Source organism: Malaclemys terrapin, chromosome 1, assembly GCF_027887155.1.
Source record: "Malaclemys terrapin pileata isolate rMalTer1 chromosome 1, rMalTer1.hap1, whole genome shotgun sequence".
Classification (NCBI taxonomy): Eukaryota; Metazoa; Chordata; order Testudines; family Emydidae; genus Malaclemys; species Malaclemys terrapin.
This window is the reverse complement of record NC_071505.1, coordinates 234,122,969-234,142,283: the sequence shown is the minus strand read 5'-3', so window position 1 is coordinate 234,142,283 and position 19,315 is coordinate 234,122,969. Positions and strand designations below refer to the sequence as shown.

The 19,315-nt window shown below is 42.8% G+C and overlaps 1 protein-coding gene across 3 annotated transcripts in view; it reads right to left on the bottom strand.

Annotated features, from left to right (window-relative positions):
* The window catches only part of TMEM131 (transmembrane protein 131), a 178,019-nt gene that overhangs the window by 95,043 nt on the left and 63,661 nt on the right, over window positions 1-19,315 (bottom strand). For all 3 annotated transcript variants that reach the window (XM_054009260.1, XM_054009269.1, XM_054009278.1), the window contains exon 4: window positions 167-235. In XM_054009260.1, coding sequence (XP_053865235.1) covers window positions 167-235 — 69 coding nt within the window. The remainder of the gene's footprint in view (window positions 1-166; window positions 236-19,315) is intronic.

Genomic DNA, 19,315 nt, shown 5'->3' with positions numbered 1-19,315 from the left:
GACAACCACTTTGACAAAACTATATACATGACTCCCTTTCCCTCCACGGATTAACAAATAACTCAGGATCAACATAAAATTCCAGCTTGGACAGGCAAAACTTCCACTATTTTCCCTATACTCCTCTACATCCCCCCACACTGTGCCATTATGCTTTTCTACTTACTGTTCATGGAAATCCAGCATCGGTGGTTCAAACCGGATAGGTCTGCAATTCCCCCGATACAGAGATACACTGAGGAACAAGAAGGAAGAATAATTAATTTCAAATTGAAATTGAACTTTGCTTGCTGACCCCAAAGTATTTTACTTCTCTTTGAATGAAATAGATGTGATAGAATTGGAGCTGCTCTGTAATTTATGAATACTGTATATTAACCAGGTCATTGCTTTAGTGTACAACTATATTGGTTTAGTTTAAAAGGGATCTGTAAGACAAGCAAGCAGGAAGGGGGAAAATGGCTCAAAATAAGCCACTTCTCAACAAAAAACAGGAAAAGGCTTGGGAATCAGAATATCAAGAGAACTGTGGCAGATTTTAAAGCAAGAATCCTCTCAAGGGAAGAGGGGAGTTGTTCCGAGGAACTACACAGAGACTGACAGTTTCTGGGGGTGTCTGAAGAAGTTAGCACTGACTAGATAACGAATGGAATGCTGAACCATACTATACTCTTCAGCCACTAGGTGGCATTGTGTACAACACACAGTAGAACCTCAGGTTTCAGGAATGGAGGTATTCGTAACTCTAAATGTTTGTAACTCTAAACAAAACATTATAGCTGTTCTTCAAAAGTTTACAACTGAACCGAATACAGCTTTGAAACTTTACTACGCAGAAGAAAAATGCTGCTTTTAACCATCTTAATTTAAATGAAACAAGCACAGAAAGTTTCCTTATCTTTTAAAAAAAATTTACACTTTCCCTTTTTTTATTATTAAGCAGTTTATGTTTAACACAGTACTTTACTGTACAGTATTTCCTTGTTCTGGGGCGAAGGGGGGGGGGGTCTCTGCTGCCTGATGGCATACTTCCGGTTCCAAATTAGGTGTGTGGTTGACTGATTAGTTAGTAACTCCGCTGTTCGTAACTTGGAGGTTCTACTGTATCTTAACTTCAGCTAACCTCAGCCCTATCTGGCAGTACTTTAAAGGATCTTATAGAAGACATCTTTGGTGTATCTCTCTGAGTGGAAGCTCTATAGTCAGTCTCTATTTGGATACAGAAGCCTGACTTGCTAGCAACAGCCCTGCAACCTACCATGTACAAAGAATAGGTGACAATGACCAGAGCATAGTAAGCCTTTAGGTAAGATAGGCATGCATAAAGACTTGCTTTAAAATTATCTCTAAATGCTATGTTTCTACTTTTAAACAATGCTTTGGTTTTAAGAAAGCTGTTTTGTCACAATACCCCTGATCACAGACTCACAAAGGGAAGTGCCACAGGTGCCAAACTGTCGTTCCTGCTGGGCAAGCACAGTTGATGCATAGGGTATGTCTACACTGCAATTAAACATTCATGGCTGGCCAGTGGTCAAATGACTTGGGTTCCCTGGGCTTGCACAATGGGGCTGACTAACTGCAGTGCAGATGTACGGGCTTGGGCTGGAGCCTGGGCTCGGCGTCCCAGAATCCAGGCTCCAGCCTCAACCTGAATGTCTACACCACAATTAGACAGCCCCATAGTGCGAGCCCGAGTCAGCAGACATGTGCCATCCAAGAGTGTTTAACTGCAGTGTAGACATACCCCCAGGATACTGTAACACAGGGCCTGGTCTATGAATGGGAAAATTCTGGATTTGTATCCTGAGATAGGTAAAGGCCCCTAACATGTGAGGGACTGCAATTAGAGAGACCAGAAAAGGGACAGTAGTGCAACTAGCCCTGTAATTGTGACAATGGGATTTGAAAAGAAATTGTGCACATAATGCGAACCTAAGTCTCTCCCATTGTACTTCAAAGAAAAGCTAAATATTGATCAAATTTAAGGGCATATGTCCACATTCCAACCACAGTGTAGTTGGGGAACCAACTACAAAATTAAAATACCAGACAGAATCTTAACTGTATTTTAGAACCAGATTAAAGCCTTGACCATGACCAATCCAGTAATGTGTTTGCAAAACCAATGAAGACTTAGCAATACGAGCCCTCAGCAAAGATTTAACAGCTCAGTGCTGAAGTGAGAAGTGGCCATGTGAGAAAATTAGCGAGGCTCTACTATGTAACTAAGCCACTTACCAGTGGTCATGACTGACAGAGTGGCTGTGCACATTCATAGCTGCTTTAGAATTCAGCCATTAAGAAGTTAAAATACTGCATTATGGCATCTCTATAAGTTTTATGCTAACCCACACAATATAGTTTCAAAACAGTTATTTGTGAAAGGTGGGCATTAGCTCAATGCAAATTCCTCAACATCGAAATATAAAACCTTCTTTGGACCCATATACTTTTCTCTATTTACTGCTTCCACTCCAACTGTGCTATTTTAAACTGTATAACAAATTTACTCCAAAGGAGACAAGCTTGCGCCTTTCTGCAACTACTCTCCTATGTGGATTTTTAAATAGTTTTGAATGATACTCTTAAGCAATCTTTTTGGTATACTATGATTTGGAACTAAAGGCACACTTAGGGATAACTCAATACCTGGTCAGGAGGTCATGGCTGGGGACAGGGACGGAGCAGAAGGTTCCTCTGTGCCCCCTCGGTTTGGGGATCTCTGGGTTACACTTTGCTCACTTTTTGAAGGTTTTCTTCACAACCATAATGGCTAGAGACTTTTAAATAAAAAGACAAAACTTTGGAGAACAAGATGGTAGAAACCACAAAAAGCAACGTGGGCACATTCTGTGATACTCTGCCTAATTTGAGTCCTAGGCCTGGTCTACACTATGAGTTTAATTCGAATTTAGCAGTGTTAAATCGAATTAACCCTGCACCCGTCCACATAACGAAGCCATTTATTTCAAAATAAAGGGCTCTTAAAATAGATTTCTGTAATCCTCCCCGACAAGCGGAGTAGCGCCAAAATCGATATTGTCATTTCAAATTAGGGTTAGTGTGGCCGCAATTCGATGGTATTGGCCTCCGGGAGCTATCCTACTGTGCACCATTGGGACCGCTCTGGACAGCAATCTGAACTCTGATGCACTGGCCAGGTAGACAGGAAAAACCCCGCGAACATTTGAATTTCATTCTCTGTTTGCCCAGCACAGGAGAGCATAGGTGACCACAGAGAGCTCATCAGCACAGATAACCATGCAGGCCGATAATTGAAAGAGCACCAACATGGACCGTACTGGATCTGATCGCTATATGGGGAGAGGATTCAGTGCTAGCAGAACTTCGTTCGAAAAGACGAAATGCCAAAACCTTTAAAAATAATCTCCAAAGGGCATGATGGAGAGAGGCCACAATAGGGACTCAGATCAGTGTCCCGTGAAAGTCAAGGAGCTCAGACAAGCCTATCAGAAAACAAAGGAGGCAAACGGTCGCTCCGGGTCAGAGCCACAGACATGCCGCTTCTACGCTGAGCTGCATGCAATTCTAGGGGGGGCCGCCACCACTACCCCACCTCTGACCGTGGATTCCAAGGTGGGGGTAATCTCATCAGCCACACCTGAGGATTCTGCGGACGGGGAAGAGGAGGAGGAGGAGGAGGAGGAGAGCACACAGCACTCCGTTCTCCCCAACAACCAGGATCTTTTTCTCAGCCTGACTGAAGTACCCTCCCAAGCCAGTACCCAAGACCATGACCCCATGGAAGGGACCTCAGGTGAGTTTACCTTTTAAAGTATAAAACATGGTTTAAAAGCAAGCGTTTTTTAAATGATTAATTTGCCCTGAGGACTTGGGATGCATTCGCAGCCAGTACAGCTACTGGAAAAGTCTGTTAACATGTCTGTGGATGGAGCGGAAATCCTCCAGGGACATCTCCATGAAGCTCTCCTGGAGGTACTCCAAAAGCCTTGCCACAAGGTTTCTGGGCAGTGCAGCCTTATTCCGTCCTCCATGATAGGACACTTGACCACGCCATGCTTGCAGCAAGTAATCTGGTATCATTGCATGACAAAGCCTGGCAGCGTATGGTCCCGGTGTTTGCTGGCATTCAAGCAACATTCGTTCTTTATCTTGCTGTGTAATCCTAAGGAGAGTGATATCGCTCATGGTAACCTGGTTAAAATACGGGAATTTAAGGGGACAGAGGTGGTCGTTCCTACTGGGCTGTTTGCCTGTGGCCGAAAAGAAATCCTTCCCTGCAGTTAGCCAAGCGTGGGGGGGTGGTGAGAATTGGTGCTGAGCTTTTTGCCTTTGGCTAGCAGGGATCTTCCCTGATACCAGCCACGTGGTGGGGGGAGGGATAAAGCGATCATCCCAGAGAATTGGATGGGGTGGGGGTTAGTTTGTTTTCTGCTGCTGAAGGTTAACAGGAAAACCGCAGCAGTCAACGGGCTTTGCTTGGTATGTGGGAAAGGAGGGCGCAGAAGCCGAAAGACAATGGCTTACCATGGCCGCATGCAAGCCGAATTCTGTTGCCCGGACCTACGTCTGTGATCTTTAACACCAAAGCCACAGGCACTCAATATTAAGATGGAAAATACGACCTTGTACTGAAATCACATGTGCTATGTAATGTGAATAGTGTTTTTCACCATGAAAGAATATAAGCGTTGTTCTGTAAAATGTATCTTTTTAAAAAATTCTCTCCTTTTTTCCATCCCTCCAGCAGCTGTAAATTTTTCAAGCCTCCCTCCTCCGTCCTGAAGGCTATCTCAGATAAGGCGGCGGAGAAAGAGGACGCGAGACGAGATGTTCTCGGAAATAATGGAATGCACCCGCAATGAAAGAGCTCATTTGAATGACTGGAAGGACACGGTATCTAAGTACAGGAAAGATGCCAGTGAACGTGAGATCATGAGGGACGCTCGAATGAAAGGTGGCAGGCTGCAGCGCTGGGGCTGCTGCGTGATCAAACAGACATGCTCCAGCGTCTGGTGGAGCTTCAGGAATGGCAGCAGGATAACAGAGTGCCGCTACAGCCACTGTATAACCTCCCTCCCCCTCACCATGTTCCATAGCCTACTCACCCAGACGTGTAAGAACGTGGGGGGTGGGGAGGGGAGGTTCCGTGCACCCTCCCACTCCACCCCAGTGGACAGCCCAAGCAAAAGGCTGTCATTATATTGACTTTTTTCAGTGGCCTTTTATTTCCCTCCTATCCTCCTCCCAAACCTCATCCGGGTTACCTTGTCGGTTCTCTCCCTATGTTTATAATCAATTAATAAAGAATACATGATTTTTAAACTATAGTGACTTTATTTCGTTTAAAAGCAAGCTGTGATTTAAGGGGGGGGGGTGTTTGCTTACAGGAAATGAGTCAATCAAGGGGGCGGGTTTTCAACAAACAGAACTTTCACACCGTAGCCTGGCCAGTCATGAAACTGGTTTTCAAAGCTTCTCAGATGCGCAGCGCTTCCTGGTGTGATCTTCTAATCGCCCTGGTGTCTGGCTGTGCATAATCAGCAGCCAGGCGATTTGCCTCAGCCTCCCACCCCACCATAAAGGTCTCCCCCTTACTCTCAGAGATTGTGGAGCACACAGCAAGCAGCAATAACAATGGGGATATTGGTTTGGCTGAGGTCTGACCAAGTTGGTAACGAGCACCAGCGACCTTTTAAACGGCCAAATGCACATTCTACCACCATTCTGCACTTGCTCAGCCTGTAGTTGAACAGCTCCTGACTCCCTGTCCAGGCTGCCTGTGTATGGCTTCATGAGCCATGGCATTAAGGGGTAGGCTGGGTCTCCAAGGATAACTATAGGCATTTCAACATCCCCAACGGTTATTTTCTGGTCCGGGAAGTAAGTCCCTTGCTGCAGCCGTTTAAACAGAGTAGTGTTCCTGAAGACACGAGCATCATGAACCCTTCCCAGCCAGCCCACGTTGATGTTGGTGAAACGTCCCTTGCGATCCACAAGTGCTTGCAGCACCATTGAAAAGTACCCCTTGCAGTTTATGTACTGGGTACCCTGGTGCTCCGGTGCCAAGATAGAGATATGGGTTCCATCTATCGTCCCACCACAGTTAGGGAATCCCATTGCAGCAAAGCCATCCACTATGACCTGCACATTTCCCAGAGTCACTACCTTTCGTAGCAGCAGCTCAGTGATTGCTTTGGCTACTTGCATCACAGCAGCTCCCACAGTAGATTTGCCCACTCCAAATTGATTCCCGACTGACCGGTAGCTGTCTGGCGTTGCAAACTTCCACAGGGCTATCGCCACTCACTTCTCAACTGTGAGGGCTGCTCTCATCTTGGTATTCTGGCACTTCAGGGCAGGGGAAAGCAAGTCACAAAGTTCCATGAAAGTGCCCTTACGCATGTGAAAGTTTCGCAGCCACTGGGAATCGTCCCACACCTACAACACTATGCGGTCCCACCAGTCTGTGCTTGTTTCCTGGGCCCAGAATCGGCGTTCCACGGCTATAACCTGCCCCATTAACAGCATGATCTCCAAAGCACCGGGGCCTGCGGTTTGATAGAATTCCATGTCCATGTCCTCATCACTCTCGCTGCCGCAGGCTACTCCTCGCCGCCTGGTTTTGCAGGTTCTGGTTCAGCATAAACTGCACGATAACGCATGAGGTGTTTACAATGTTCATGACTGCGGTCTTGAGCTGAGCAGGCTCCATGCTTGCCGTGGTATGGCGTCTGCACTGTTCACCCAGGAAAAAGGCGCAAAACGGTTGTCTGCTGTTGCTTCCCTGGAGAGGGGGGAGGATGTACCCAGAACCACCCGTGACAATGTTTTTGGCCCCATTAGGCATTGGGATCTCAACCCAGAATTCCAATGGGCCGAGGAGACTGCGGGAACTATGGGATAGCTACCCACAGTGCAACGCTCCGGAAATCGACGCTAGCCCCGGTACATAGATTCATAGATTCTAGCACTGGAAGGGACCTCGAGAGGTCATCGAGTCCAGTCCCCTGCCCGCATGGCAGGACCAAATACTGTCTAGACCATCCCTGATAGACATTTATCTAACCTACTCTTAAATATCTCCAGAGATGGAGATTCCACAACCTCCCTAGGCAATTTATTCCAGTGTTTAACCACCCTGACAGTTAGGAACTTTTTCCTAATGTCCAACCTAGACCTCCCTTGCTGCAGTTTAAGCCCATTGCTTCTTGTTCTATCCTTAGAGGCTAAGGTGAACAAGTTTTCTCCCTCCTCCTCATGACACCCTTTTAGATACCTGAAAACTGCTATCATGTCCCCTCTCAGTCTTCTCTTTTCCAGACTAAACAAACCCAATTCTTTCAGCCTTCCTTCATAGGTCATGTTCTCAAGACCTTTAATCATACTTGTTGCTCTTCTCTGGACCCTTTCCAGACATGGACGCACACCGCCGAATTAATGTGCTTAAGTGTGGCTGCATACATTCGACTTTATACAATCTGTTTCCAAAATTCAAATTATATAAATTCGGATTAATCCCATAATGTAGACATACCCCTAGCCCTCTCTGCTGTTAGAGGAGCTTTACACATTTTTAAATAATTTCCTTTTGCCAATTATCTTTTCTGAATCCTAATTTCCCCCATGTGTGAATTCTAAGGCATCTGGAGTCAGAGCCTATTTTTCTTCAGTTCCAGAATGGTATAAACAAACAGGGATCAATGGAGAAAATTTATAGAAGAGTAACAAAGGTGACTAGGACCCTGAAGGGACACATTTATGAGGAAAGACATTATGGTAATCCAGTTTGGTTAAACAAAAAAAGTGAAAAGGGCATATAATGGTCAACATTTGTAGGGTTAAACTCCAATGGTTTACCTCAGTATCTTAAACTATAACTAAGAATAATGAAATTAAGAGAGTATCAGGAAAAATGTCTAACCAGTAAAGTCCATGACTGTGGTATAGTCTTTCAATAGAAGGAGTTGAAGTACTATTTCTTGTACAGTGTTTAAAACTAGTCTAAGAAAATATACAACAGGGACCAAAATCTACATTGGCATGAAGAATGTACTACATGTCCAGTAGATTTTCTACCTCTCTAATTTTTTAGATGAAACAGGCTCTGAGACTGACTGCATCTACCTATCTATCCACCCACCCAAATTATTTCTTACGCAATGGTAAGAACCTTAAAGAAACCAGCTGTTTAAGTATTTTGTTAGAACTATATAGACTAATATTTATGCTGGAGTTTGCCCACCAAAACGAGGGATTTATTACTAGGGGGTCTATTTTAACTCTAAGGTAAAATGAAAGTTGAACTCAAAAGAACGAGTGGCTTTAGAGATTCATTTAAAAGGAAATGAGACTGACCTCTGCAGATATTCACAATTCTCACAAGGTTAACAACTATTAGGAAGGCCATCTTGTAAGGCAAGTATTTTAATACCCATAGTTTAAATTGTTGAATAGTAGAGTTTTCTGAGAACCTTCTAAAAAATGTCAAGATCAAAGAGTGCTTTTTTCGCCCCTCACAATTCTTGACTTTCTTACAACTGTTAAGAATACCAGAACTAGGGAGCAGACATTTATCCTAGGACACTCCACATTATTGTAGAATGCAACTTTTTCAGACTGCTATATTCTTGGACCCTGGCCCCCTGCCTGCATGGAAAAAACATTTCAAGGCTTCTGACAGTGGGAACAAGGATCACACTGTGGTTGTATAGTCCCCCAAAAGTGACTAAAAATGGTACTGAGGTTCCATGTTTATTTCTCTCAATGCCTTCAACAGCAAGTCAATTCAAAAGTATTTTTTAATTGCCAGCCCTGCAAGCAATTTGAGGACTAAAAAATAAAAGTCAAGCTATTATTTTGGCTTAGGAATGAACATTAATATAGATGCTGCAGCTGACACACAGTTAATTCTGTTGATGGTACAAACCAAAAAGTAATTCAGCTAACTTTTCTTCCGCTTCTCAGCTCTGAAGTGTTTGCAAGAATAAAACGTAGGAGTTATTCGTCACTGAAGCAAACCTATGACTCTCATACATGCAGAAAACCAATTTGTTCAGAAGGTACTTTTTCTATGTAGCCAATAGATAAGTGGTGCCCAAACCTTTCCTGTCACGCCCCTTTTACCAGTAATGGAATCTGTCCACACACCCCTTCCAGTACTGCACAGTTGGCTCAGCAGGGGAGCATGGGTGAAGAGGGAAGGTAATTATCACCACTGAAATTTGATCAGGACCTTTTCATGGGCTATTCCAGTGCATGTGTTATGGTCTTTGGACCCTATAAAACTGGGAGCTGGAGTAGGGCTACCTACCTGACTCAGATGAAATTGCTACCTACTGAGTCACTAATGTCTTTCTGCAGCACCTACATGTATTCCTTGAAGGTCTTCAACTAAGTACTGTCCCAGCCCTGCCCTGCTTAGCTTGTGAGATCTAATAAGCTTACAGCCCAAGGTGGGATGGCTACAGGCCAATTTAATCACAATAGGCAAGTACCCAAACTTTTCTAAACCAGGTAAGTCTCTTCATCTTCCTTATTTTTAACTTGACATTTGTTATTTTTTTAAATATGAAAATGTAGAACTGGGCATCTTGAAAGATTATACATGCTAATCAGACTCTCCACTGAACAGCCAACATTAGCAGTTGCTATGCATGCATATTGCCATGTAAGGATCTTCTGGAACAGAAATTTGAGATATATTTTACATTGATTTGATTCCATGCTAACACTTCTGAACTGCACCAAATGCAATATTTTGGCAACAACTTATTAATAATCATGCTTCAGTGGCATCTGAGGGGGTGAGGGATATCTCGGTGGTTTGAGCATTGGCCTGCTAAACCCAGGGTTGAGTTCAATCCTGGGGGGGCCAGTTCGGGATCTGGGGCAAAATCAGTACTTGGTCCTGCTAATGAAGGCAGAGGGCTGGACTTGATCTTTCAGGGTCCCTTCCTGTTCTATGAGATATACCTATCTCCATATATTTTTATTATTTATATTTTATCTAAAACACTATCTCACAAAGACCGCAACAAGAAAGTCTACTTCTAACTCAATAATAAAATGAAATTTAGTTATTTATAAACCAATGTCAACCATATTAGGGTGTTTTTGAAAACCTAATATGCTAGAACATGAGATGAACACAAAAATATCATGCTTACATTTACAATGAATTCTACTGTAATCATACTTAAGGGATTTAATAAAAAATTTTTTTACCACACTACTGAAATGATCAATTAAGTTTGGTTCTATTTAGGAGCAGGGCCGGCTCCAGGCACCAGCTTGCCAAGCAGGTGCTTGGGGTGGCCACTCCAAAGAGGGGCGGCAGGTCCAGCTATTCGGCGGCAATTCAGCGGATGGTGCCTCACTCCTGCTCGGAGCGAAGGACCTTCCACCGAATTGCCGCAACGGATCGCGGCTTTTTTTTTTTTGGGCTGCTTGGGGCGGCCAAAACCCTGGAGCCGGCTCTGTTTAGGAGACAGATATACAACTGAGTCCTAACATCAGGGGTATTCAGCTGTATACAAGAAACTTCTCCAAGCAGACTAATTTGGGCATACAGATGCAAGGTGCAATTTAAGTCACTGTGACAATTTGGAGAATCTGCTTATGTAAAAATATATAAATTCAGACTGATGTTATGAAACTGCTGAATCATTTCATGCCGCAGTGTATGGCGTATCAGCTATGTTCCGTCAGACCTGTGTCACCCATTTCCCAGACCAGGGACAATGGAAAGTCATTACCCTTAACAACTATATTCTGACTACTAAACAGGTATGCTAAGGAGGGTTGCTTGAACTGGGAGACCAGTTCAACCACGTTGGGGAAATCTCCGAACAGGACAACAAAAAACCAAAGTGTTGATGCTAACCTTTAAAATCATACAGACTGAGAAGGTCAGGGGAAACAAGAGAGACGCAAGAAGCTTGGGCAGGAAAGAGGATCAGAGAGCCATGCTTTCACAGCAGAGGGGTCTTGTTTAACTGAGGGACCAGCCAAGGAAGAAGAAAGGAAGCCAGGTGCAAAGGACAAAGAGAGACAGACTGACTGACTAGGTGCAGACGGCGGGATTCTGGACTCCACTGGGGATACTGACTTAGCCCAAAGAATCTCAGGAGTGCTGAGGAAATTGAGGTGGGGAAGTGCAAGTAGATGTTCTGATTTGCCTATATCTGTGTATTTCTTCAGTACAGATGAGGATTTTAAGCATAAAACTTAGTAGAATTTCATATTTTACATAGACTTTCTACTAACTACTGGAAAACTAAAGGAACAAGTACAAAACATCCAAGTTAGCAATTTAAGACCTCACTTTCTTCTCATTTTAAAGGATGAGTAAAATGTAAACTATACTATAGTTTACTGATTTAAATTTTTTAACTGTCGATTAAAAATTGATTTAAAAATCATTGTTATTCCACTCTGATCTGACAGGACAGCCAGAGCCCAAATTTTTGGTACGTCTATTTCACTGATCTACTTTTGATGCATGCACGGACGGAAGTGACAGATGGGAGAAATACTTGAATTTATGCAGTTTCTTACAGAACATAAGTGCCTAAATGTGATAATACATTCACAAATGCTGCAATACATTAATGAGAGATTTTTTTCTTCTACTGATTTCAAAGCACAGGTAGAAGTAGTTACAAAAACGTGTGTCCTTTTAGAGGTGTCTACACAAGGGAACGAGTTTAGTTATACACACTGTTGTAAACTGATTGTTTGCTTAGTCTCAAAGAATAGGCAAATAGTTTACAAGTAGTTTTCTATAGGCATTAGATAATAATCAGCTGGTCTAACTGGCTAGATAGCAGTTTTTCAATTCTTGGATTTCTGCCTGTAAAGTTAGGGATTCTATTTGCAAGGCCATTTTGAGGACATTTAACTTCACTTTTAATTAAAAACAAGCTGGTGAGCACTAATTAGCAATATTTTAACATATCAGCATTGATTTTCCAATTTTATTGTAATTGCTGGACACGGCTAAAGAAATGGCTAGCTTCTAATTATATTTGTATATGGAGTGCCAACAATGTTCTCACGCATTATACAAAAAAATTACATAATCCCTGCCCCAAGGAGTTTACAGTCTAGTTCAGACAATATACTAGGTAACTCTACAAACTTCAGGTTTGCACACAAATCTTGCAGGGTTACCCTTATAAGGCCTCGAAGAAGGAATGTAAAGATTTGAAGGAGAAGGTTCTGTAATTTCATATTTGAGTTCCTTCAGAACTCTTGGTGAATACATACCATCTGGTCCCAGTGACTTATTACTCTTTAATTCATCCATCGGTTCCAAAATCTCCTCTATTGACACCTCAATCTGGGATAGTTCCATTCTTTCTAGGTCACAAATCTGAGGATCAGGTGTGGGGATCTCCCTCACATCCTCTGCAGTGAAGACTGATGCAAAGAATTAATTTAGCTTCTCTGCAATGACCTTATCTTCCTTGAGTGCTCCTTTAGCACCTTCCCGCCATAGATGTATAAAATTTTTGTTTGCTGTTAAACGTCTTTTACTAGTTGCTCTTTAAATTCTTTTTTGGCCTGCTTAACTCTACTTTCACGTTTGACTTGCCACAGTTGACATTCCTTCCTATTTTTCTCACTAGGATTTTATTTCCAATTTTTAAACTGTATCTTTGTGTCTCTAACGGCCTCCAGCACTCTGTTTAGCCTATCCCCCCCAAAACTCTTCTGCCCACACCCACAAACAGGCATTTACCCAAATATGAAATGTTTTCACACTACTCATGGGGTCTATATCACAAGCTTTTGATCAGTGTCAAATCAGAAAGCAGCAGAAAACTGATGGTAAGTGATGCACAAAGCAAGATAAATGTTTTGAAATAAAATGGGGGACATTACTTCTCATTTATTTGCTGAGATTTTCAAAATTGGATGCCTAAGGAGACTCCTAAGTCCATAACCAGGCACCTAAATAGATGATCCAATGGGAGATGCCACATAGCTTGTTTGAAAAAAATCAGTTTACACAGGTGCCTAAGTTTAGGCATACAACACTGAAAATCATCCAATCCTTAGAAGTCTAACTAGACGCTTATAAGTTACATTTTAGATCTCAAATTAGTTTCACACTCTATATTACAACTATACAACTGTACTTATCACATTCTATTATATACTTACTTTGAAAGACTATACAATTCAGAATACTTAATAACCACCTCTTCCTTGTAACAAGTTCTGGCGTACCCGCTTTCCTTCCATTCACATCTCAAATTATGTCTCAGAGTGTAGTGTAGGCAGGTATTTTAGGTTTATACATGGGATTTTGTAAGTGTTCATAGAGAATGTATTAAGTCATTACTAAGAAATTTAACACATTTGCCACTCCAAATCTGCCCAAGTAACACTACAAATGCAGAGTGAGAGTCTCACCAAGCTTTCCACTTTTAAACCTTGGCATTCTATTCCCCAAAGCCTCTTCTCAACTTTAACTTAGCCAAATACTATTTATTTTAATTCATTTGATGGCTTGGCTGCCCCAACTTCTTATAATTTCAGGAGATTGCTTGCAATTGTTTGTAGGCTATGTTTATAAAATGATTCCTTATGATTCTTAAATTCTAGAAAACTGTGAGCATTAGGTTTTTTTTTTTGTTTTTTTTTTTAACTTTCAAATCTTTTATAGCATTGTGCCGGAATTTTTGCCACTGTACTGTGAGCAAGATCTTCCCAACATCTCATTAGTCATATCTCATTCAATAAGAATTGGTCTAGGAAAATAGATGCTTCACATTTATCTTAACTGCAACGTATTATGTTTGCAACTTTCTGCCCACATTATGTGCGATGTTCTACACTTTCAACTAAGTGCCGCTGAGGTTTCATGCAAAACAAGTTATTTTCTCACTTTAAGTTCACTTTCAATAAAGGTTTGTCTCTTCCTGTTAACAGCCAACTCTATTCCTCATAATAAACACAAGTGGGTAACAACTTTGACATGTATGAGAACTCACCCCATGTGGGTGACTGCAACAGCCTAAATCTTTAAAACCGAAGGGCTCCACACTTCAATAAGATATGATAATTAAGAGGGTTGCACACTTCGTTGCTTCTGTAGGCTGAGCGCATTGCACAAACCTGGGGCTACTTACGTCCCTCCACGCCCCCTTCAAATTCCCTGCGCACCACCCTCCTATCCCATTTAATTTTAGGAATGCCTGCAACCACACACACACACACACCGCAAAGCTGTGTCCCCCATTCCCCACTCTGTCCATTCAAAGAGCTTTGTATACCTCCCATTACCCTTTCCCCCATGCCAGGGGATAAGCCCCTCCATTTCCCCCTTCCCTTCCCTCCCCTCATACCAGGGTCCTTCATTTTCCCCAATGGCAAGCCATAGGTGCTGTTATGTTGGAAAGTGTTCAGGCAGGGCGGTAGCTAGAGGCTGTGCCAGGAGGGCCCCACCCCGCGGTTGTTGCTCCCTGAGGGCTCTGCCAGAACTAGGTCCCTCCAACAGGGTGGCTCTTAGCAGCTCTGCGAGCAATCAAGAGAGGCTGGGAGCTGAGAAGGAAGAGGAGATGGGAGCGCAGCAGCTGAGCCCTCCATAGCACCAGCCAGAGTAGCAGCTACCCCGCACTGCCTGGCTCTGGCTTCCCACCTCAGACCTGGCCAGGAGGTGGGACTTTGGGGCAGGGGGAATGTGTGGAGCTGCCCCCAGGACTGCCCCACTCTGGTTAAGGCACTGCAGTTTGGAGGGACAACTCTCCCCGTGCTCCTCTCCATCTCTGCCCCTGGGTTTGGGGCTTCTGCTCCACAGGGCACCAGTGCTCAGGGACCCCCTGAAACTGGCTCACAGTCCCCCTGGGGCTGCGGACCCCGAGTTGAGAACCACTGCTTGAATTTACAGAGGTGGAAAGCTACTTTCCTGTCTTTTTCCTTTTAAATTTAAATAGAGTATAAAAGGGTTTGATTTTTCTGCTCAGGCTTCTCCATCCGATTTATGTAGAAGATACTATTTCCATAAACAGAATTCATTCAACTGCCTTTAGGGTCTTATTTCAGAATAGGGGCATCCTTCAGTCATGACCAAGGCCCTTTGTATAAGTGATTACACAGATACATAAAACAAGTTATCATGCAATTGTCCTTTCTTAATATACCATACTTGTGCCCCAAATCCATTGTTTAAAAACCTCTAGTTATGGTCATGGAGAGGATCTTCAACATGTGAATCAAAATTAATGAATCTAGGTTGTCTGGATTAGGATAAAAGGCTTTGTTTACACAGAATTTTTTTCAATATAACTTAAGGTGAAAAGCTTAACTAATATAAACCCCCATGCAGACCCTCTTATTCTGGTATAAGAGTGACTTTGGTTTGACTTATGTTGCTTGGGAAGGTGTCTAGACAATCAAAAAAGCCACTTACAGGAGACTAAAAGCATCTACAGTGGTATAAGTGGCAAAACTTTTCCATTTAAACAAGGACTACATTTATATAAACCTAGGTTAGGATTTTAACTGGACCATCTTAGCTAAACTGTAATTGCTTTTATAAGGTATAAAACTAAACTAGGTAACAATTTATCACCACACCTTAAATCCTAGTCCAAACTAAACTTGAATTTAAACCCATGTTAAGAGTGTCCACACATAAGTGGCAATTGTTTAACTAAACTGGTGCAACACTACACCTTTAGTTAAATCCATGGACCTAATATGTTTAGACAATACCTATTCACTAACACTGAAAGTCACTATTACAGAGGTATTATGCTATCACTGGACTCAGGGAAAGCATTTGCTTCTGTATTAGTGTCTTGAATCAATGATGCAATTTGTAGCAAAGGCTGAAATACTCAGTGCAACTTTAGATTTGGTAAAGATCTAGTCAACAGTGGAATGACCTTGAGACAGTTTTTTTAAAAGATGGCTGAATTTAATAAGCTGTGCACAGCACTTTTTATAGATTTCTGTCAGGCCTTTTATTCAGTGTATTGAGCAAGTTTGTGGGATCTGATGAGGCATCGAGGAAATCCTCAGAAGACAGTGTCATTGATAAAAGAGCTCTACAAGATAACAGAAAGCTGCATTTGATTCCATGGCAGATACATGCCAGGGTTTCCTATCTGCATGGGAGTTTGGCAAGACTGCATCGTGCCACCATTGAAAGGGTTGATGGATACACTTGAGAGGGCAGCTGTCAGTGGTGTTGAACCCAACACCATTCCACTTCAAGATTTTGAATACACTGTGTGTGACAGACCCAGACCAGTGGGGTACAGGAGTCTGATAGAGGGCAAATATACTGGTCACTGGATGAGTAGTTTTTTGTTCCCTGAGTGACCAGAGCAGGGGCTGCACTAGAGTAATCAGGAACTTGCTAGAACCAGTTAAGGCAGGCAGGCTAATTAGGACACCTGGAGCCAATTAAGAAGAAGCTGCTAGAATCAATTAAGGCAGGCCAATCAGGGCACCTGGGTTTTAAAAAGGAGCTCACTTCAGTTTGTAGTGTGAGGAGCTGGGAGCAAGAGGTGCAAGGAGCTGAGAGTGAGAGGGTGTGCTGCTGGAGCACAAGCGTTATCAGACACCAGGAGGAAGATCCTGTGGTGAGAATAAGGAAGGTGTTTGGAGGCGGCCATGGAGAAGTAGCCCAGGGAGTTGTAGCTGTCATGCAGCTGTTACAGGAGGCACTATAGACAGCTGCAGTCCACAGGGCCCTGGGCTGGAACCCGGAGCAGAGGGCGGGCCCGGGTTCCCCCCAAACCTCCCAATTGACCTGGACTGTGGGTTCTTCCAGAGGGGAAGGTCTCTGGGCTGTTCCCCAACCCACATGGTGAATCTCTGAGGCAAGAAAATCCACCAATAAGCGCAGAACCTACCAAGATAGAGGAGGAACTTTGTCACAGTGCACAATGTCTCACTGACTCTGATTAATTCCTGCAGCTGATGGCTGATCTGGGCAGGCAAGAAGCAACACGCATTGGTCTGGTTATTAATTAGGATAAAACTAAATTCCTGGTGATTACCATCAAACAGTCTCTAGCTCAATATTAATTTGTGTTGATGGGACACTGGGCAGCTGTCATATTTGGACAGCATCATAGACAGTGCTGGAGGATGCTCAAAAGATGTGGACACATGTGAGCAGTTGCTAATATGTTTCAGGCCCTTCAGCAGCTTCGTGGGGACGGTGTGACATCAAGCTTGCTACAAAGCTACGGATCTATAGAACCACAGTTATACCAACTCTGTTGTAGGACAGTGAAATGTGAGTGCTGTGGAAGGTTCAAGAACACTGGATTGACATTTTCCATTCTCATCGTCTCCATCAACTGCTTCATACCAATCAGTATGACAAGATCAGACATCAGAATATTCAATGCTGAACCCAGCAATCATCTCCATCAGCACTGTTTTAGTTTTGGTTTCTTTCTTGTTATGGACATATAATAAGAATGGGAGACCAATTAATTCTGAAGTGTATGTACCAAGGAATGCTCCTACAAGCCAGCAATCACACGGGTGCCAAAAGCTTATGTGGCATGATAAGATTGTCACTGATGGACACACTGAATATATATATAATCTGATCAATTTAAACACTTTGACAGACATCGATCTGGGGGGCACTCGATTTGCAAGGCGGCCACATTCATTTGAAATTTGCCATCATGATGATATTTCACTGTTCATTTTAACAGACATACCAATGTAATATACTTCTCTATCCTTGTGCGATATACTAGCAGACACTGGGACAGGGAAGTTGCTTATTGTGCTCAAGATTTGCTGAGTCTCCATTCATAGGTGACTGAAATCTAACCAGCAGATATGCAGACAACTCTTGCGTTATGTCTGGGATACGAGTGCCAACGTAAGTGGCACCCTAACAAGCTAGCCACCACACTTCTGGTGACTGAAGTATTTTGCACTTGTCTTTATTGAATTTCATCTTGTTGAATTCAGACCAAATCTCTAATTTGTCACAGTCATTTTGAATCCTAATACTGTCTGCAATCCCTTCCAGTTTGGTGGCATCCACAAATTTTATAAGTATGCTCTCCATTCTCTTATCCAAGTCATTAATGAAAATATTAACTAGTACTGGACCCAGGACTGAACCCTGCAGGACCCCACTAGATAAGCCCTCCCAGTTTGAGAGCAAACCGTTGGTAACTACTTATTGAATACAGTCTTTCAATCAGTTGTGCACCCACATTACAGCAATTTTATCTAGACCACATTTCCTTAATTTGCTTATGAGAATGTCATGTGGGACTATGTCAAAAGCCTCACTTAAATAAGATATCACATCTACTATTTCTCCCCTATCCACTAGTCCAGTAACCCTGTCAAAGAAGGAAGCTAGGGTGGTGTCGCATGATTTGTTCTTGACAAATTCATTCTGGCTATTCTTTATAACCCTATTATCCTCTAGGTACTTACAGATTGTTTAATAATTCATTCCAGTATCTTTCCAGATATCAAAGTTAGGCTGATGAGGTCTATAATTCCATGGGTCCTCTTTGCTCCCCTGTGTATGAGCTGCAGTCTGATGTCAAAGCTACAAATATCTGTATATGAGCTACAGACTAATGGAGCTTTGGGGACAGAACAAGCTTCACAGCCACAGCAAGAGAAAGTTTAGTTAACTAAGCAAATCAACAAAATGTACAAACAAGAAATCTCGCAGCACAAAAATTCTTACCACACAGCCGAAAAAACTACAAAGTAAAAATGGTCTAATTCAATAGTCAAACTTTAAAACTGCACAACAGACATTTCATATTGAGGATTTTTATGTGGAATTACAAGGCCAGAATTTAAAGATCAGAAAAAAAGTTGCAGTTCTGGTGACTAAGTTTTTAAACTGTACATATCAGTCTTGCAAACTTACTGTACTCATCCACTTACTGGGGAAGATATGTTTTGCAGGCAATGGAGATCACTCCCCCCCCCCTTACCCCCTTACATCATTGTAAAGGAAGTGCAGCACAAAGTGCAGCTCCCCCATGGAAAAAGATGAGGGTTGGAAAGACCTCCATGACAACTCCGTCACCCTACAAAATTCTGAGTAAACAGAGTACCCAAGTAGAGGTTGAAGCACAACCTATTTTTAAAGATACAGAGTCCTCTTTGCGTGTCTAGTCAGCATTCCCATTTAAGATAGCTGAAGGATAGAACAGCCAGCATATAAGCACACAGGTGCATGGTTACATGCACCTCAAGGCAAAAGGCCAGCAGATTCTGACATGATTGCGATGCAATGCAAACTCTGAAGTCAAAGCACTGCTAACATCTCTCTGCAATGTACCCACAGGCTATTATTGCTCAA